This window comes from Selaginella moellendorffii, unplaced genomic scaffold (genome assembly GCF_000143415.4).
Source record: "Selaginella moellendorffii unplaced genomic scaffold, v1.0 SELMOscaffold_7, whole genome shotgun sequence".
Classification (NCBI taxonomy): Eukaryota; Viridiplantae; Streptophyta; class Lycopodiopsida; order Selaginellales; family Selaginellaceae; genus Selaginella; species Selaginella moellendorffii.
The window spans coordinates 394,804-414,958 of NW_003314268.1; the positions used below are offsets into that span (position 1 = coordinate 394,804).

Sequence of the window (20,155 nt, forward strand, 5' to 3'; positions counted from 1 at the left end):
GAATTTAAATTTTCAAAACTCAACCAACTTCCTCCTACTTACAACTTCACATAGGTTCACCTCAACACAAATTCTTATGACCTATAGTATGCTTAAGCCTCGAACATCTTTCTGCCCATTTTTCCAATATCCAACACCGACATCCGTAAAATGCAAAGTGAACATCCAAGGCTTGATCACGAAGACCACATCTTCGGATATCCACATTGCACTAACACTCTTCTTCAACCACCTTCAAGATCCAATGTGAAGCTAAAACACTAACAAGAAAAATGACATGGAAAATCAAGCTTTAAGGAAAATTCCTCATCACTCGAAGTAACAATGCCACTTCCACTAACACAAGTGTTAGTGATGTCAATGCCCCAACTACACATCTTCTCCATCCAACAATCTACTCCAAGTGCTAACGGATCAACCAACAAGTTATAGCAAGTAAATGCTATAACCCTTTCCAACACTTTATGGGCAAACCCTCAAGGAAACAAGGAACCAACTTAAGCTTAGCATAATGGACTACCATCGAGAATCCAATCAAAGCTACTACAATGCTACTTCGTGCAAGTAGACTAGCTTCACTATCAACCACTTTGGGGTTGATCATCATTTAACCAAGCAACTTCGTAAACACATTGCTCATTATCACATGGATATGATATAAAATCACAATGACTTGATCATCAATCAAGCAACACTATGAGCAATGTCTATGTCATTACTTCAAAGGTTTATGTAAGTATCAAGTGCAAACTCAATTCGACAAAATGCAACATAAATGTCACACTCTACCGATAGAGATTTACAACACTCAGCACCACTAACTTTTGTTCACAACACAGACAAGCTCATGCCACTCTCTTTCTGACCAAACTCAAAACTAAACCAATACCAAGCTACTCAAGGAGCAATAGCAAGGTTCCTTGGAAAAGAATTGAGCATTGCAACCCAAGTCTTCCAATAGTAAGCCTAGACAAAATGGTTTAGCGCTTCACCGCTATCCATCCCACAACTCACCATTTGTAAGACCATCATCTCCAACATGCATCAAGGTAGGGACTCTTGATTGCATAATGTGAACACGAGCAATGAGTCACACCTCGTTGCAAACCATCTCTCCAAAAGAGAAGATGATTTACGTGTTTGATCCTTCGTCCCCGACGACTCTCTTTTCGGTCTCATCTTTGACTACACTTCAAGCTTGCGTTCGCACTGCCTTCAGTCCAATCCAAGAAAAGTTTATAAGAGAGCACGGCAATGATTACTTGAACCAATAGATTAATCTCTACAGTCTTGATTGATCCACTTGTAATCATGCCTAGGAAGGATCTACTAGTGCTGTGCTTAACAGCTACAGACCAGCCTATTTGCCACTCATAGCAAACTCAGGGAAGGTTTACTTTCACCCACGGTACATGGAACAACTCATGGAACCACTAGAACAACTCAATCCCTTTTGTGAGCCCAAGCTCAAGCTCACAGAATATGGTACAAAAGGTAACCAAAACCATACCCAAGGAACGAATGTGAACCCTTTGCACCAAACGTGTACCCACTCGGATCATCGTTTTCATCTCTGCGTATGCAACGAGACTAGTTGCCTAATCTCATTGAATAGTACTCGCTGAGACTCATCCTCTGATACCAAATGTAGCGCACGTGGTTTTGACCCTTTATCCTATGGTGATTTACCATAGGATAACACCACGAAGCGGAACCTAAACCCTCTTTGTGCCACGTGACAGATGCCACGTGTCACATGCCACGTGTCCATGCCACGTGTCCACAGGACCCGAGGTTCAAGGCCTTGGGCCACTGAACGAAGGAACGGTGCCAAACTCCCAAGCATGGAGCCGAGGAGTGACAGAACCGAACCACGGAGCAACTCCCGAGCATGAAGCCCAAGGAGCGAAGGGACGGGAGCCCGGAGCGACTTGGAACAGTCCTAGAGTAACCAGCATCCCAATGCCAGGACCAGCACGCAAAATGGAGCCAAACGGAGTCTGGCGCTATTTCAGCATACCGGTGGCCTAACGCGAGGATATGGGTACTCCACCAACTAGCATGGAATGGAACTTGGGCTTAGACCCAAGCCGGACGCAGAACAAGGACAGGCACGCAAGCGGGAGCTAGACTATGCCTCAGGTTGGTCGGCCATGCCCGACCTACCCACTATCCCTACTATACATTTGGAACCCCCCACAGCCCCCCCCCCTTGAGGAACACACGCTTTGGGCTTTCACCCCAAGCCTCCCTTAGTATTAGGAGTTAGTCTCTGGGACAAGCTCGAAACTTACTAAATATGGAATGTCCTTAGATTGCGAATTTGGACATGGGACGAACACCATTGTGTTCAGGACGATCTCTACATTCCGTAGATATGCCAAATGAGCAAATCTGGACACTTTCCACAAATAGCATTTGGGACCGAAATGAGACTAACACAAAGGGCATGATAGCGAGGGTGTTTGGCAGACACGGTAAGCTATCATGTAGCGATATTGAGGGACCAATCTCAATACGCGAGGGTTCTTGTCAAGCCAGTGCAAGACAGAGCAAAAGAGAACTAACAAGCCGGGCCAAGTATGCTCAGCTAAATAGACACTTAGGAATTCCTTCCTTATGCTCATCCGGCCAAGTACAGATGCAAAGTCCAGTTTACTAACACTTGAACAAGAGGGGCCAATAAAGGGAACCAGCAGTACCGACCTCCTGCCATCGTGGCAGTAAGGTAAGAGTGTCCGTAAGGACTAGTCGACAGGTAACTTTCGATACCCGAAGTCACGTGCGCGACAATGAGGCAAACCTCTTTTCTGGAATTCAATAACATAAACATATGCTATGCACTTCCCAAAAATTCCTTTGGTACTTATATCATGTAGGAATTCTTTAAGCTTTAAGTTGAAAACTCTTGAAATAAGATCAAATCAATCCTCAGGTGATTCATTCAGCTGTAAGTTTTGCACAATTTCAAGCCACTTTAGGTTGCATGTAAATGTAATAAATAAGTCAGGTTTTCCAAAATGTGTGACAATAGCAATAGCATCTTAATAATGTTGTTGCATTGCTCGTGGGCTACCAGGAAATGTAGAAGGCAAAATTATAACTTTTCCAGGTTTAGCATTATTAGTAATAGCTCTGTTGCTAACATAGTCCATAAGACCTGTGTAGTAATCCACTTTAAGTGTTTTTGATGAGTAAAAAAAAAATTAAGGTTGTTAGATTCAACCTTTACATATGTATCAACTATAAATTGTTGAGTGAGTTTCCCAGCATGTAGCAATTGATCATAAAGGAAAGAGTTGCCAATGCTATCTCGTTGAGATAATCGATATGCATAGTATTGGAGTAGCGTTATATGCAACTCATTGTGATAGATTTTTTCATGCCAACCTTTATCACCAAATGGTAAAAGTAAAGGATAAACCATAGGATCACAATTTTCATTAAGAATAGAGATTTTTGTTGGCTGTGAATTATATGGCCACTAAGGGCTCTCTTATCAAGTAATTGCCCCTTTTTCAGTTGGCTTAAGGGGAGAGAGATAAAGTGCGCTACATGTGGTATTGGAGCAAATAGCACAGGTTCGATTCCCATTGATTAGTGGCTACTTAAAAATATAATATACCCTTGAGCAAAATATATTCCTACCCCTAAATTTGAAATCATACATATTGGACATTCGTGCGTACGTCCTTCCTCTTGTGTGGAGTATCCACAGACGAAAGTATCCACCGTAGGACTGCGGTATGGGTGGATAAGGTGCACTATAGCTTGGACTCATGAGTGAGGCACATTAGCATGAGTTTGCACATCCACCGTAGGACTGCGGTACGGGTGGATAAGGTGCGCTATAGCTTGGGCTCATGAGTGAGGCACATTAGCATGAGTTTGCACTTGGGTTCATGAGTGAGACATATTAACAACTCAAGGTTACACCAAGCTCATGAGTGAGGCACATTAGCATGAGTTTGCACTTAGGTTCATGAGTGAGACATATTAACAACTCAAGGTTACACTTTGAGTTAATAGGATTAATGTTAGCCTATTGGTGGTTCTATAAGTTGTTCCATATATTGGTGAATAGATTTGCTATGAGTGGCAAATAAACTAGTCTGTAGCTGTTTAGCACGGCACTATTGGATCCTTCCTAGGTATCATTATAAACAAATCAATCAAGATTATAAGAATTAGTCTATTGGTTCAAGTAGCCATTGTTGTGCTCTCTCATAAACTTTTCTTGGATTGGATTGAAGGCAGTGTGAAAGCAAGTTTGAGGTTTGGTCAAAGTAGAGTCTAAAAAGAAAGTCATCAAAGACGAAGGATCAAACATGTAAATCATTTTCTCTTGAAGAGATGATTTGCAACGAGGTGTTAACTCATTGCTTATGTTCACATTAATATCCCTACCTTGATGTGTGTTGGAAATAATGGTTTTACAAATGGTGAGTTGCAGGATGGATAGCGGTGAAATGCTATACCATTTTATCTAGGTTTATTATTGAAGACTTGGGTTGCAATCTTTTCTAGGGAACCTTGTTATTGCTCCTTGAATAGCTTAGTGTTAGATTATTTTTGAGTTTGGTCAAAAGAGAGTGGCATGAGATTGTCCGTGTTGTGAACAAAAGTTAATGGTATTAAGTGTTATAAATCTTTATTGGTGGGGTGTGGCATTTATGTTACATTTTGTAGAATCGAGTTGGCACTTTAGTCATATAAACCTTTGAAGTAATGACATGAGTGTTGCTCATGATGTTGCTCAATTGATGATCAAGTCATTGTGATACTTATATCATATCCATGTGATTGAGCAATATGTTTATAAAGTTGCTTGGTTAAATAATAATCAACCCCAAAGTGGTTGATAGTGAAGTTAGTTTACTTACAAATAGTAACATTGAAATAACATTGATTGGATTCTTAATGGTGGTCCAATTATGCTAAGCTTATGTTGATACTTTGTTTCCTTGAGGGGTTTGCTCATTTGGTGTTGGGAAATGTTATAACATTCATTTGCTATAGCTTGTTAGTGAATCTATTAGCACTTGGAGTAAATTGTTGGATGGAGAAGGTGTGTAGTTAAGGCATTGACATTGTTAGCACTTGTGTTAATGGAAGTGGCATTGTTATTTCAAGTGATATGGAATTTTTTTAAATCTTGATTTTCCATATCATTTTTCTTGTTAGTGTTTTGGCTTCACATTGAATTTTGGTAGTTGAAAAAGAGTGTTAATGCAATGTGAATATCCAAAGATATGGATGTTAATACCCATATTATAGATTTGTCTAAGTGGAGGTTGTGTACCAATATGAGTTCATCTCATGATTTACACTTTAGTTTTGATGAAGTGTTGATTATATAAAGCTAGCCTCTTCAAGACATGCTCAGAGCTATTGGCTAAACACATTAAGCTTATTACAGTTGAGTTGGATTCGAATGGTCATTTAGTTCATGCTTGTTCATAAACCTTTATCTCGTACATGAGGTATTACGTTCATATTGGACAAGTATATGACTTAATAGCATGAGTTTAGTGTTTGTGTCTTGTGAAGGCAAGTTGAAAAGTGATTGCTGGTTGCTTTGTGACTAATGATTGTTTATAAACTTTGTTAAGGATTGTTAACACTTACTTCACTTAATGAATTAGCAGTTATGGGCTTGCTTTACCGGATGGTGTTGTGGAGGATCATGTCATAGGTTTGCATGGTTTTTCTATGTTGGCATATCGATTCCACCTTTGTTGATATTATTTAGTTATATTTAATTTATGGTGTTAGATTTTATTGAGTCTTGGATGTGGTGAATCACTCCTTAATGATGTGTTATTTGTAACTAAGTTTTATTGAAGGTTTAATCTCGGATACTGAGTAAGGTATTTTTGACTTTGGTTAGCTTGGTTGTTAAAGAATTTTAAGTGGTGATTCATATTTTGGTGTTGATGGCATTGAAATGATGCCTTATCGTTGACATTATTGATGTTGAGATTTAAGTGAGATGAGATGTCTCTTATAAGGATTGATATTGAGTTTCATTAGTCTTGATGAAGATAGTGTTGATGATTAAGTTGTAGCTTTATGTTATTAGCATTCATGCATTTGCTAGTTAGCGATTATGTTGACATTCAAATGAACTAAGTGGTAAGCTGAGTTAGCTATGTTCTAGACGAGATTGTTTAGTAAGGGTTGAGCTTTAATTTATCCTTGAAAAGTGATTCAGCCGTGGATTATATTAGTTTTATGAGAAGAAGAGTTAGTGATCAATACTGAAATATATTAATCAGTGATGATTCTTTTTGGGCTTTTTATGAAGTGAGTTATGTCTTGCTATAGATAGATTCATGGAAGATCATTTAGTGATCACTTATTAAGTATAACTTTGTTATGCTAAGCTTTTGGATTGTGTAAGCGACTAAATTTTCTATTCTATTTTAGTCACTTAACCACACCTCCACCACTTGGAGGAATCTCACTCACAACTTCTATAAGTCCTATCCAGACTTAGGGTTTGCTATCCCCGAGAATGGCATCCATGCCACTTAACCTTTGCATTTGGTCTGAGTGTTCCACGTGTCCGATCCCTTAGTTGACACCCCGAAAGTACCACCGACATATCAGCTCGTTATGCTAAGGCCATGCCTTTTCACCTTGGTCACATCGGTGGTCTAACACCACTTGCATCATAATCCCATCTCTCAAAGTCTGGGCCATCTATCTATGAGTGATCATCTTAAATCCACTCCTTAGCACCTTAAGATGCCCACAGACATGGGAAATAGCCTTCCCCAATATCCCTTTTACAGTCCCTATCAAATCCCTTTTTTATCCATGGCCGTGTTTGCCAACACTGCCACTAGAACAAGGCCCACAGACCTAGCCACCAAGTCCCACTGTCCTCCGAGACTTCCTCACCGTGTGACCGTATCCTTGGTCACCACACCAAAGGATTACTCCTCTTCCTTTCCATAGTTCAGAACTTTGGGACAACATTTTAGAACACTGTGGCTCATGGATATTTTCCCCACCTTCCACCTTTGGCTGCTCTAGTTATAGGCTTAGAATGAGGTTCCATTGAGCCACGCTAGGTATCCAAGTAGGTAGTGCCACCCATGCTTGGACTGGGAGCATTGACCATTTGATCTCCTGGGGGAACTAGAGCTAACTTTTGAATACTTTACCAAGCTACCTCGCTTGTCAGTCTGTATCCACTTTAGCCTTGGACTTCCCAATGGTTATCTTATCACCTAACACCTAAGTACAGTTTTCCTGGGCCAAATTGGCCTTTCCTGGCCAAACTAGCTCCATTGAGGTCCAAGCCTACACTCTCCCTACTATACTTTTAGAACCCCCCCGCCCCACCCCCGCCCCTCCCTTGGGGGATGATTGCTTTGGGCTTTCACCTAACAACTTGTATTAGTATTCAAACTTGGACTCGAACTTAGACTCGGACTTAAACTCGGTCTCAGGCTCGGACTCAGTCTCGGTCTCAGACTCAGACTTGGTCTCGGTCTCGGTCTTGGTTCCATCTCGGACTCCATCTCGGGTTTATCTTATGTCCATCTTAGACTCCATCTCGGACTCCATCTCGGGTCCATCTCGGGTTCATCTTGGACTCCATCTCAGGTCCATTTCGGACTCCATCTCGGATCCATCTCGGACTCCATCTTGGGTCCATCTCAGACTCCATCTCGGGTCCATCTCGGACTCCATCTCAGACTCCATCTCGGGTCCATCTCAAACTCTATCTCAAACTCCTCCATGTGTAATGTGTTGGTCCTTTTATGCCCCTTTTCTAGAGCCTCACTTACTGTTTTCTTCGTGCTTGTTCTCGAGCACTTCGTTAGAAGTTGCACTCCCACTCTCGACTATCCAGGTCAGAGCTTTTAGTCCAAACGTGTTACTCCCATTTGGCTTCCTACTACGTGGCACCCTTTTAGCTCCACTTTTAGGGCTTTGGGATTTGTGTTTCACAGATTGATGTAGATATGTTTTTCATTAGTTTTGCATTATGAAGTTTAGTTTCTTGATGTGTTGAGAAGGATATTATGGGTGGTACTATGATTTCTTCTTTAGTATTAAAATTAGTCACGCAAAACTTGTGAACATTTTGGACAAGACATAACTATAGGCTTCTTTGAGTTTTTTGGTTCTTTGAGTTTTTTATACTCATTATTCCATTTGTTAAAAGTTGTTAGGGAAGGTATTTTGGCACATTACTTTCGATGTTGAAGTTGGCTTTTGCATTTAGCAATCATTGGTGATGATTGACTATCATCTATAATAGTTGATTATCCTTATCAAAGGTTTTGCTTGATTGTTATTGATATCGAATGATTTGCCATTCTTCGGGATGGTAAATTTTTTCTTTGACAATGATTATGCATCTTTTCATTGATGGGATGATTGATGATCTTTCATGATGGTTAGTTGTTCGCTTTGATGGCTTATGGCTTTTCACATTATCATATATTCTTTGTGATTTGCTTTGGATTGGTATTTTGGGTTTAAGATATCAGTAGGATGTTGCTAATTCTTGCTTGAGCAACTTTGGTTCTTTGGTATTATTGATCGGGATCTATTCAGATTGGCTAATGCAATAGTTAACATAAATGAGTGTTTGTTGGTTTTACGGCATTCACTCTGTTTAGTTGATTGTTACTCTAGTTGGTTCTAATAAATTGAATGTTATTACGTTTGTGATACATTTACAAGCATCTTGCTTGCTAGTCAATGATACTTTGTGCTTTTTGAGTTATCTTTGGTAAAGCTTTTGGCATACTGTCTACAATCTTTGGTAGTTAAGTTTTCTCATTGAGTTTACTTGATAACATACTTGCTATTAAAATTTGTTAGATGGTGAATCCAATAATTTTCCAACTATAGTGATCTTGGTGGTTCCTATACTCTAATACTTGTTTATCGGATGATAACTTATTTTGGAATACTTTTGTGTTCTAATTGAAGATTTATTCACTGATAATTCAGTCTTTAAGATATCATTGTCTATGACTTTGATATTGTCCATCTATTGATCTTTGAATTTCGGCTAATATAGGCAGATTGGCTTTAGCACTTCATGTGCATGGTGAAATCTTTAGTCATAGAGTAGCTGTTGTAGACTGGTCACACCACCCGCCTCTCTGTCGATGTTCGTTATTCCCTTGAAAGGGCATGACTGTGTAAACAACTCTAACTGCCTGTTTATAGTAGTTTATCTAAACCTTATTGACAAATTTGGTTTCTTTGCTCAGGAGGGTTGGGGCCTCTAGCTTCTCTCTCTATGTCCCTATAGGTAGGGGTGTATCACACTTTTGTAAGTTGGGTGACACCCAGAGCAATAAGGGTGGCTAACTCCTTTGGTCATTTCCTTGTCGGTGACGGTTGGAAAGTGTCTGAGTTAGTAGCACATCTGTGTTATACAAAGAGGTTACCTTAACTCATTTAAGTTGGTACATTTATCACATAGTATGATCACCATGAACTTTTTCTAGGATTGTTTCCTTGGTGGTGGTCTAGACTCAAGTATGTATTGACAAGGACGTCAATCTTCCCTAAGGGGGGGAGAGTGTTGCAAATGTGACATTGGGTATCAAAAATTATCTATTAACTGTCCTTTTGGATATTTTTTCCTTATTGCTATGATGGCAAGAGGTCGGTATTGTTGGACCTGTTATTAATCTCCACCTAAGCTAATTAAGAAATTAATTTTCATGTGTACACTTGACCAAATGAGCATAAAGATGGAATTCCTAAATGCTATCAGTCAAGCATACTTAACCTGGCTAGAGAAACTCATTTGTTGACTTGCACTTGCTAGTGTTGGGAACCCCTGAAATATTAAGTTTGGTCTCTCAATATTTGCTAAATGATAGTTTACCATGTCTGCCAAACACCCTTGTTATCATACCCTTTATATTAGTCTCATTCTGGTCCCAAATGCTGTTTATGGAAAGTGTTTAAATTTACTAATTTGGCATATCTACGGAATGTAGAGATTGTTTTAAACATAATGGTGTTTGTTCTGTGACCAAATTCGCAATATAAAGACATTCCATATTTAGTAAGTTTCAAGCTTGTACCAAAGACTAACTCCTGGTACTAAGGGAGGCTTAGGGTGATGTAGCGCACCTTATCTCTCTCCCCTTAAGCCAACTAAAAAACCAATTATTCCATGTGAGGCAATTAGTTATCCACCCGTACCATAGTCCTAATTGGAAAACCAATTATTCCATGTGAGGCAACTGGTCATCCACCCGTACCGTAGTCCCATGGTGGACACCTTCGTCTGTGGATGCTCCACCAAGAGGAAGGACGTATGTATGGATGCCCAATACATATGATTTCAAATTTAGGGGTAAGAATATACCTTGCTCAAGGGTATATTATACTTTTAAGTAGCCACTAATCAATGGGAATTGAACCTGTGCAATTTGCTCCGATACCAACTGTAGTGCACATTATCTCTCTCCCTTTAAGCCAATTAGAAAAGGGGCAATTGCTTGATGAGAGAGCCCTTAGTGGCTATTTTATCCCTATTTATCCCCCAAGGTTCCAAAGATCCATGGTGACAATATAGCCAAATCTCATCCCATAATCACATGCGTTACAGATGAAGCCCAAAGCATGTGTTCCTTAAGGTTGGGGGCAGGGGGTTGTGGGGGGTTTGAAACGTATAGTAGGGATAGTGGGTAAGTCAAGTATGGCCGACCAACCTAAGCCATAATTTAGCTCCGCTTGCGTGTCTATCCTTGTTCTGCATTTGGCTTAGGTCTAATCCCAAGTTCCATACCATGTTAGTTGGTGAAGTACCTATATCCTCGCGTTAAACAATCAGTTTGGTGAAATAGCGCCAAACTTCATTTGGCTCTATGTTGCATGTTAGTTCTAGCATTGGGATGTTGGATACTTTAGGATTGTTCCAAGTCATTTCGTGCTCCTGTCCCTTCGCTTCTTGGGATATATACTTGGGAGTCGTTCCGTACTCCAGTGCTATTACTCCTTGGCTTCATGCTTCGGAGTTTGGCTCCGTTCTTTTATTCAGTGGACCAAGGCCCTGAAACTTGGGTTTCATAGCACTAACATGGAAGGTCTAGGTTTTGCTTCATAATTGTCCTGTGGTAAATCATCATAGAATAAAGGGTAAAAACCATATGTGCTATAGTGTGGTACTAGGATGACCACTCATGGATAGATTGCTTAATCTTTTAGAGATAGGACAAGGGCATGGGTGGTCTTGGATTACCAATGGACAAGGGATGGCTTTAGCGTAACATATTAATATGTCAGTGGTACCTTTAGGGTGTTTGTTATAGAATTAGACATATAGAGCACTTGAACCAAGTGCAAAGGCTGAGTGGCATAAATACCATTTATGGGCTAGCATGTCCCCAAGTAAAAAATAAAACTTACAAAGGTTGTGAGTAAGATTCCTTCAAGTGGTTAAATGTGTGCTTAAATGACTAAAGTAGTTGTTCCACTAAAAGTTTTACACTTACATATCACACTTTGATGGTTTAAGTTATATTTTGTCTTTTATATCCAAAAAATTTGATTTTTACTGCTTTGTATTGCTAGAGATCTACTTGATAGAGTGATGTTTGAAGATCCTAAGAATTATGTGAATAGTGTAGAAATGAAAACAAAGATCAAATATTTATAATGATGTAATAAAGTGATGTTTTGTGAATGTCAGTGGATGGAGATGAAAAGGAAGATGTAGAGAAAGAAGAAAAAAATAATTTGAAAAACCAAAAGAAGGAAAGAATTCATTAAGAGTTGAATTTACTTTCATAATTGCTATGAGCTGTTAATGCTAAGTTTTGGATTAATATTTGACGAGTATTCTTCCACTAATTCAAGTAAAGTCTGCCAAACACTTGGGCCGTGTATAAGTGGGATAACAATGGCGTTACAACTTCCATTATCATCCATCTATAGAGTATAAAATGAATGACTTAATATTAATTTGTTTTCCCAATCTTATAGTATATGGTTTGTTTAAAAAATTTATTGCTCAATGGAAGGGACCACATCAAATGTTATGGCAAGTTAGACTACAAGTTTATAATGTTCAATAGGCTAATCCTCTAAAAATTATACATGTGCAATGGATAAAACACTTCATACAAAGGGATCGACATCACTTACAAATCTAGTGATGCCTCCTCTTTATGATCCTCTAGATCCTGATCTGTCCATTAGAGAACCCTAACTATCTTCTATAATTCCAAGAGGAGAGGATGATATGAGGTCTAAATGTATAACTACTATATTATATGTTAATATAGTATAGTGGGATTTTGATAATTGCTGAATTATTTTCAATCCAGACCATTTGCTTTTGTATATAAACTAAGGTTTTTAAATTAATTAATATGCACATTTTTGTAATGCACTCATACTGTTTTATTATTAATCTTCATTTATATGCTTATTTCACTGACTTGCCAATCCCTGTATATTACCATCATGCTTGCTACTTTATTACAGGAGTTCCTGAAAGATGAGGGAAACTCATAGGCTCAAAGAGAGTGGCCTTCGTCTTTACACATATCCTGGTCATGATTAGAGGCTTCAAGCTCATTAAAGACTGTCTTTGCTAAGTTGTTTTTGGCAATAGCATTATTCTTTATTGCCTTTGAGATTTTGTTAAGACATACAAACTAATAAAGATGAATTAAATATTTCTAATCTTAAGGCTTTAAATCTGTTACTCTATAATCGGTTGGTTGTGACAAAAAACATTTGCAGCAGTACAAGGAAAATCTGTAACTATATGCATAGGGTTTAAGGTTAAAGCGGGATTTTTGAGCCATGGCACTATCGCCATGGCTGCCAGCTGCCCGGATCAAAACAAGGCGGCATGGCTCTTCGATCAGTGCTTGTATCACTGTGACAACACCAACCCAGAAGGTAAGGCTAGGAAAATCCAGTGTAGAGGTTTCTCCTGTCGGGATTGGGGCTTGGTCGTGGGGCGATACAAGTTACTGGAATGAAGGCACTTGGAATGGTAGTGATTCTTCTTTCTTCATGCCGAGTTGTGTGGATTATCACTCTTCAATTACAGATAGAAAGTTGAGAGATGCCAAAGAGGCATTCACCGCGAGCGTGGAAAGTGGTTTGGATTTCTTTGATACTGCAGGTGAGCAATTTTGCTGGTTGATCACAATGGTGTGTTCAATTCTCTTTTTTCGTTTGTCCAGAGGTCTATGGCTCCAAGGTGGAATTCTCTGTCCCGAGCTAGAACTTTACTGCTAAACCATCTAACTTGTCCAACTCCAGTTTGCATCTGGTGCTGTAAATTCTGAAACACTTCTAGGAAGGTAAACAAGCTTGTCTTCTATTTTTCAAGTTTTCCTCTTTCTTCCCGCAGGTTTATCAAGGAGATCAAACAAGAAGAGCAATCTAAGATTGTAGTGGCAACGAAGTTTGCTGCACTGCCATGGAGGTTTGGCCGAGGGAGCGTTGTCAAAGCACTCAAGGATTCTCTGGAGCGTCTCAATCTTTCGTCTGTCGATTTATATCAGCTCCACTGGTATGGCACTTTTAACTTGAAAGACGCTCTAAACTTCACGTCTAAATTAAATGGCAGGCCAGGCATATGGGGAAATGAAGGTGGTGTCTTCTTTCTTTCTTTTTTTCATTTTTACTCGTTTTCTAGTTTCTTTGCTACGTTGTATTTGTAACAGGATATCTCGACGGTCTTGGTGACGCTGTGGAGCAAGGACTCGTAAAAGCCGTAGGAGTTTCCAATTACAAAGGTGTGGCATTTCTACTTTGGAAACCAATGTAAATCCTTGGTTTGCTTCCAGTGGACAGGCTTAAGAGGGCTCACGACCAGCTGAAGAGACGAGGAGTTGTCCTGGCATCGAATCAAGTAAACTACAGCCTGATCTATCGAAAACCAGAGGAAAACAGCGTCAAACAAGCCTGCGACGACCTGGGAATCACACTCATAGCTTATTCTCCGATCGCTCAAGGTAACTTCCAGGCACATGAAATAAAAAGATGAGGATTCTCAAACATCTCACAGGTATCTTGAGCGGGAAATACACGCCATCAAATCCACCAAAAGGACCCAGGGGAGGAATCTACAATGCGGAGTTCCTGTCAAAGGTAATAGCTACTATTCTTTTTCTTGTTTGTAGTTTTGAACTTTTTGAAACTTCCTCAGCTCTCTCCTGTGCTAAACAAGCTCAAGCAACTAGGAGAAAAGTATGACAAGACATCCACACAGGTTTTTTTTTTCTGGTGGAGCCTTGAAAGTCACATAACTTACGCAAAGTTTTCTCGATGTTTAACTTTTCCAGGTAGCTCTCAGTTGGCTGGTCGCACAGAAGAATGTGGTTCCCATTCCAGGTGCCAAGTCGGCACAACAGGTACTAAAAGAAAAAAAAACAGAAAAAAAAATTTCATATTGTTTTTTCGTGGCTAAGTAAAGAGGCATCTCCACTTATCAGGCGATTGAAATCGCGGGGGCTCTCGGATGGAACTTAACAGCCGACGAAGTTGAGGAACTCCGGGACATTGCAAAGAGAGTTTCTCCAGTGGTTGGATTTCCCGTCGAGAACCTGTGAAGGCTTCCTCGTCTAGTTCTTGAGAGAATCTAAAGCTTCTTTCTCTTGATAGAGTGGACTCAGTACGCTCTAGATATTGAACTTAGAAACGTAACTACGTATGAACAAATCTCGTGACTGTTGCCTAATAAGTTAAAACACACAGCTCTTCCTGGAAGTTCCATTGGAATTGGTCAGGTCACTTGACGCGGTGGCGGCCACCATTCTATAAAATCCTGGGAACAAAGATCTCTCCACGTCTGTTGCTACTACGCAGGCCATGGGAAATTCGCTGGGGTGCTGGAGCAGCGACGAGAGATTAGCGCAAATTCGAGGAGTTACCTTTGTCAACAACACTGGCAGCACGATCCAGCTAATGGAGAAGAATCGAGAGGTGTACGGAGGCTTGTTGTGTACTCTGGAGGCGCAGGCCCGTAGCGCGAAGCTAACTTATCCCAAGAACCAGCTCTACTATGCCATGGCGGTCCTCGCGCGGAGTGAAGATGGCCTGGTAATACCAACAAATCTGGCGGTTAGTTCCAGGGACATGGATTCTTACAGCCAAATCACAGTCTCTGTGAGAAATGGTGCTTACTTTCTCCAAGGCGTGAAGAGAGATCCTAGACAAGTGCTCGCTTCGTGATCTTGACGGGATAGTGGTCGGCGGGCCTTGGGTGTGGGAGATATACGAGCTTGTAGTGTGGATTCAATGGCTCCCAGCTGTGTTGGTGTGTGTGAGCCTCGCAATGCAAAAGATGGAAAACGTTGTGCTTACTTGTATTTCGTGATGAGATGGTGGATGATGATGCTGCTCTGGATCTTGGAGAGGTTGCTTCCGGGACACTTTCGATTGCCCAAGCCGAAGGCAACGTACGTATGAGGCTGAGGCTTCTCGTTCTTGACACGGAAACTTCCGGTTAACGTAGGGAATACGACCAAAGAAACCAAACGCTTACAATCCAGCGGTCGGGATCAAACTCTCTCGGGTTCTTGTGCACGAGGGGATCCATGTGTACTTGTCGTAGCCACGCCTCTACGAACCATCCTCTCGGGATTGTGTAGCCTGGTGAATTCGTTGGTCAAGTATATATCCTTTTCAAAAGCTCTCTAGAAGTTTACTCACCGTTTAGCTGCACGTCGCTAAGAACTTTCCGAAAGACAAACGGGGAAATGTTAATCAGCCTCAGGGTCTCATCAATCACCTTCACAGAAAGTCAGCGGTCATAAAGAACTCGAAGAAACTTTAGCATACTCTAGACATGTAAGTCATGCTCCTGATGTCAGCTAGTGTAAGGCTTTCGCCAGGCAATTTCTTGAGCGCGATTTCATCTTGTTCAGCCTGCAAACAGCACTGAGAAAATATTCATACTGAAAGCTAAATGGATACCTTGAGTCTTTGGTAAACAGCAGGGTGCTCTTTCAGGAGGATGGCCAACCAGGTAACGAGATGTGCCGTGGATTCGTGCCCTGCGTTCATAAAAGACATGATCAAATCCACGATTTGATCATCTTCTAGAGGTTGACCGCCCTCGTCTGTGGCGTCCAGCAGCATGGACAAAGTATCTCCTCCTCTCTTCCTGCTTTTCTTTCTTTCGTAGAATATTCGCCAGAAGTCATTTGCCAACGTTGCGCGTGCCTGGTTGAACCAAGCACAAACTTAAGACGGAGAAAGAAGAAGAAGAAGAAGAAGAAGAAGAAGAAGAAGAACCTTGACAGCGTTACTGTAAGCAGTGCCTGGAAACTTGAGTGGTAAAGCACGCAGACCCTTGTTCATGGTGTGAAACAGTCCAGACACCTGTTTGAAATCAATCCCTGTATCCTCTCCTACTAGAATCTCGTGAATAGTTTTCAACGTAAACTACAGAAACGACAGAAACAAAAAGCAGGTTAGAATTTTGCGGATTGTTTTGAGGCTCGCTCACCATTCTTGCTTCATCTAGAAAGACGATGTTGCCTCGATCCGCCCATTCGTCTAGCAATTTCTTCACGTTTTCTTCAATGCAAGGCATTTGATGCTGAATTGCTTTCGGTGAACTTAAAGCCGGCTTGACCAGTTTGCTGAGCTTCAAATGATCGTCGCCCGTCACTGCCGAGAGAACCTTCAGTCCCAGAAGGTCTTTCACCACTCGCTCTGGCCATCCGATCTCAAAAACATCATGGTTACAAAGCACGGTCTTACATACTTCTGCTGATGTGGCCAGAATGGTAGGCTGCCTGAACAAAAACGCTTTATACAGGCCTCCACATCCATACCTGCAAGAAAAGCAGAGGTTTTAAAAAGAAAAAGGAAATTAACACTTACTTGGAAATGAAACCCGCTACAAAGGACTCCGGATTGCTTGACTTGAAGGCCTGTAAGAAATCCCCCATGTTTCCGAAAACAGGCCAACCAAGCGAACCTGGTGGCAATGGTGGCGATCCAGGTCTAAGCTTCGGAGCATAAAACCAGCTGTTGAAGTTGAGAATGCACGAGATAAGGACGATGATCAAGGCCACTGCCATGGAAGGAAGCCAGAGATCCATTGCCTGCATGGCTGCACACAAGCGTCTTTTCAAACGCTTAAAAGAGCTAAAAAATTTGGTCGCATTCTCTTATCGTATCAAACTCGAAAACTTTAGATTGCTACCTGTTTGGATTGGCGCGGAATCTAAACTGACGTGTAAGCTCTTATTCGCAGAAAGGAAAGACCAAAAAGTATAGGTCAGGTGTCAATACATCACAAACGTGAGATTTGAAGCGCTGGAGCATCCATGGAAATTCTTATGATAACCTGGAGACAAAGTCATGAAATTAGTGCGCATCATTTCAATCAAATCGCAATACCTTGCCAACACTTTTTCCAGAATGAAGGTACTCCACAGCATCACATGCAGAGCTTAGGCCAGTAAAGGGTGTTGGATCAACTGCAATCTGCAGAGAAGTAGGTTGTATTCTCGCTCAAAGAGCAGATAAGCACGATACCTTTAGCTTCCCCCGACTGTGTAAGCTATGAAGTTTCGCAACGTGTTCTTTCCAAAGCTTATTGTGATGCATTAAGTAGAATCCAACCTGGATAACCTTGTTAGCAAAGCAGCATTATGGCAGCACTTGCTTACGATGGTTTGCGATTTCCACAGCAACTTCTCGCAAAGTCCAGGATAGTTTCTCGGTTGCCATCCACCTTCTCCTTGATACTGCAAGAAAGCGTTTTCATATGGCGGCTAAAATACAACATTAACACACCTGTGATATCATTCCTATGACGATCAGACGTCCAAAAGTTGCAAGAGCATTCAGGCATGTGTCAAACATCGTCCCGCCAACAGATTCGTAGACAAGGTCTACTCCACGTGGATATTCTTTCTTCAAAACCTGTTCATCTGTTAGATACTCCATAGCACTTCTTACATACCGTTTTTATGTCTTCCGCTTTGTAATCTATAACCCTGTCCACCCCAAGCGACGAAAGCAATGCAGCTTTGTCACTTCCACCACAGGTGCCAATCACTTTATTGCCTGCTAGTTTTGCCAACTAAAATAGAAATCAAAGAACTATCACTTGTAAGTACTGATAAAAGCACTACCTGTACAGCAAATTGTCCAGTTCCTCCAGCTGCAGCAGTCACAAGAACAGTTTCACCTGATCTCATCTTGCCAGCCTGCAAACGGGATGGCAATCAGTCTTTATGTGGAAAGCTAGCACCACTACCTCTTGCAAACCAAGAGAAGCCGTCAGTCCAGAGACAAGTATAGCCACAACTTCAGGAGTTGGGGAAGGAACAGGAATGACAGACTTTGCAGGAACCTGCAAATCTAGTTAGAACAAAAATTTCACTTTTCTTTTGCTAAACCTGTGAGTATTCTGTAAAACCCCCGTAGCTAAAGGTTGCAACAGCAGATCCTAGCGCAATCTCATCTAGAGCTACGCCAGGTCCAATGCCTGCAACCACTCCAACGGACTGCAAAGCGCACAAAAGAAAAACTTACATAGAAATCTAATAAAACTTTACCTCAAAGCCAGCAACAAAAGGGAGGCGCGACAATGCTTCTTTCTCATTTGCAAAATAACGTCCAGAGCTATAGTTCACCTGAAACATAAGCATATGTAAGATAAAAAAAGAGTTGCACGCTTACTTACATCACTTGCATTCACACCAGCATAGTAGTTCTTTATAAGTACGTGGCCTTCTCTCACAGGAAGTCTTAGTGGTACCGTGACGATTTTCGTGGCCACACGAAAATTGCTGCTCAGCTTATGAACCATCCTGAAAACAGCAATTGTAGAAACAGGATCATAATATAAAAAATCACTTACAGTTGATCAAAGGACGTAGGCAGATTTGGAGACGGAAGTCCTTTCGATTCTTGAGGGATTCTTTTTCTTCTACCGTGTACCAGGAACTTGTTTTCCTCTTCTTCTGAAGGCCAATACTCCGGACCACGCCTGTTTGTTATCCAAAGACAAACACCTCCTTTGCTATCATCTTCAATGAGCTGAAAGGCCCCTGAGGAATAAAAAAACACGACGTTGCTTCTGAATAGTTAAATATACACCTTACCGTGAATAAGCTTGTCCATTGATAGATAACCTCCGGTTATGTCTATTATTTTCCTATCCAGAGACTTCGCCATTGGAGTCTCGATAAACTGGAAGCTAGCATGTATGTCAAAATCGAAAAAAATTGTAAACGGTGCACTGACCTCGGGACAGAGCGCGTTCACTCGTATTTTTTCTCTGCGAAGTCTTGATAGCGATCTCGTAAACAACACAACACCACCTAGAAAAATGTAGTGTTTCGACAGTAAAATGAAATGCGACCACCTTTTGAGCTTTTACCTTTACTTCCGGAGTAGATTGGCATCAGGGGAGCCGGATATAATCCCGCCGCAGATGCCAGGTTTATGATCACTCCCGGTTGTCCCCGAGCTCGCATTGCTTTGACCTGTAAAGCCCAGTAAAAGAGACTTTAAACTCTATAGCCATGGATGAGCTCGAGCACAAACACACCGCTTGCCGGGTACACTCCACAATTGCCACAAAATTCACATCGATCACTCGCCTCCACGTTCCTTTGTCATCGTTTATAAAATCAGAATTGCCTCCAATCCCAGCAGAGTTGATGCAAACATCGAGTCGTCCAAACGCTGAGTGGTGCTTCGCAAACGCGAGAGAAAGTTCCTCTAAAAGAGCGAAGTATTAGTACTTGACATAAAAATGAGCAGTGTGTGTGTGTGTGTTTGAGCATACCAGGTTTTGTAACATCGCACTGGACAAAAATGGCCGCCGTGCCCGAGATGCCGAGCCTGGAATGGACTTCCTTCACTAGATTGAGCGTCTCGAGGCCATTTCCAGAGTCGAAATCGACAATGGAGACACTGGCGCCCTTCTCAGCGAGCGCAAGCGCTAGCGCTCGTCCTAGACATCGCAAAGAACAAAAGATCGGCCGAAATCCAGGCATGGAACACGAAATTTACCGATTCCAGAGCCAGCGCCAGTGATGAGCGCAGCGTGTCCAGCTCCGATGATCATCCTTGCGGAAATTTTCGCGATGGCGACACGATCGCGATCGCTACCTAGGGCTTGCTAGAGAAAGAGAAATTATATATTTGCGGTCATGACAAATAG

The 20,155-nt window shown here is 41.3% G+C and overlaps 3 protein-coding genes across 3 annotated transcripts; 1 reads left to right on the plus strand and 2 right to left on the minus strand.

Annotated features, from left to right (window-relative positions):
* The first annotated feature begins 12,771 nt into the window (after positions 1–12,771).
* LOC9652706 (uncharacterized oxidoreductase At1g06690, chloroplastic) lies at positions 12,772–14,698 on the plus strand. The gene is made up of 12 exons (XM_002966087.2): positions 12,772–13,003; positions 13,061–13,135; positions 13,197–13,213; positions 13,276–13,316; positions 13,367–13,528; positions 13,586–13,608; positions 13,683–13,754; positions 13,806–13,973; positions 14,027–14,109; positions 14,168–14,230; positions 14,304–14,372; positions 14,454–14,698. Exons 1-12 carry the CDS (start codon positions 12,808–12,810, stop codon positions 14,568–14,570), a joined length of 1,086 nt encoding a protein of 361 aa, XP_002966133.1. The 5' UTR covers positions 12,772–12,807; the 3' UTR covers positions 14,571–14,698.
* LOC9652226 (ent-kaurenoic acid oxidase 2) lies at positions 14,620–17,208 on the minus strand. The gene is made up of 11 exons (XM_002966426.2): positions 17,177–17,208; positions 16,852–17,118; positions 16,472–16,802; positions 16,258–16,407; positions 15,937–16,185; positions 15,802–15,888; positions 15,673–15,751; positions 15,506–15,612; positions 15,325–15,446; positions 15,145–15,269; positions 14,620–15,057 (listed from the first exon to the last, which is right to left on the minus strand). The coding sequence occupies exons 2-10, from the start codon at positions 17,079–17,081 to the stop codon at positions 15,170–15,172; spliced, it is 1,455 nt and encodes a 484-aa protein (XP_002966472.2). The 5' UTR covers positions 17,082–17,118; positions 17,177–17,208; the 3' UTR covers positions 14,620–15,057; positions 15,145–15,169.
* Positions 17,199–20,127, minus strand: LOC9652707 (prostaglandin reductase-3). The gene is made up of 18 exons (XM_002966427.2): positions 20,005–20,127; positions 19,778–19,945; positions 19,538–19,710; positions 19,367–19,472; positions 19,231–19,307; positions 19,089–19,176; positions 18,845–19,034; positions 18,668–18,794; positions 18,540–18,617; positions 18,381–18,488; positions 18,239–18,334; positions 18,114–18,188; positions 17,942–18,061; positions 17,773–17,901; positions 17,646–17,723; positions 17,512–17,598; positions 17,374–17,460; positions 17,199–17,320 (listed from the first exon to the last, which is right to left on the minus strand). The coding sequence occupies exons 1-18, from the start codon at positions 20,057–20,059 to the stop codon at positions 17,267–17,269; spliced, it is 1,896 nt and encodes a 631-aa protein (XP_002966473.1). The 5' UTR covers positions 20,060–20,127; the 3' UTR covers positions 17,199–17,266.
* Positions 20,128–20,155: the final 28 nt, after the last annotated feature.

Bases quoted from the DNA above. Each gene is read 5' to 3' on its own strand.
- LOC9652706 (XM_002966087.2), top strand. From the start codon at position 12,808: ATGGCACTATCGCCATGGCTGCCAGCTGCCCGGATCAAAACAAGGCGG. The intron at 14,110-14,167 runs GTAATAGCTACT...AAACTTCCTCAG, and splicing joins ATGCGGAGTTCCTGTCAAAG to CTCTCTCCTGTGCTAAACAA. The intron at 14,231-14,303 runs GTTTTTTTTTTC...TAACTTTTCCAG, and splicing joins ATGACAAGACATCCACACAG to GTAGCTCTCAGTTGGCTGGT.
- LOC9652226 (XM_002966426.2), bottom strand. From the start codon at position 17,081: ATGCAGGCAATGGATCTCTGGCTTCCTTCCATGGCAGTGGCCTTGATC. The intron at 15,752-15,801 runs GTATGCTAAAGT...CTTTCTGTGAAG, and splicing joins GCATGACTTACATGTCTAGA to GTGATTGATGAGACCCTGAG. The intron at 15,270-15,324 runs GTAAGCACAACG...ACACCAACACAG, and splicing joins CATCTCATCACGAAATACAA to CTGGGAGCCATTGAATCCAC.
- LOC9652707 (XM_002966427.2), bottom strand. From the start codon at position 20,059: ATGATCATCGGAGCTGGACACGCTGCGCTCATCACTGGCGCTGGCTCT. The intron at 18,795-18,844 runs GTAAGTGATTTT...TGCTGTTTTCAG, and splicing joins CCTACGTCCTTTGATCAACT to GATGGTTCATAAGCTGAGCA. The intron at 18,489-18,539 runs GTAAAGTTTTAT...TGCGCTTTGCAG, and splicing joins CTTTTGTTGCTGGCTTTGAG to TCCGTTGGAGTGGTTGCAGG.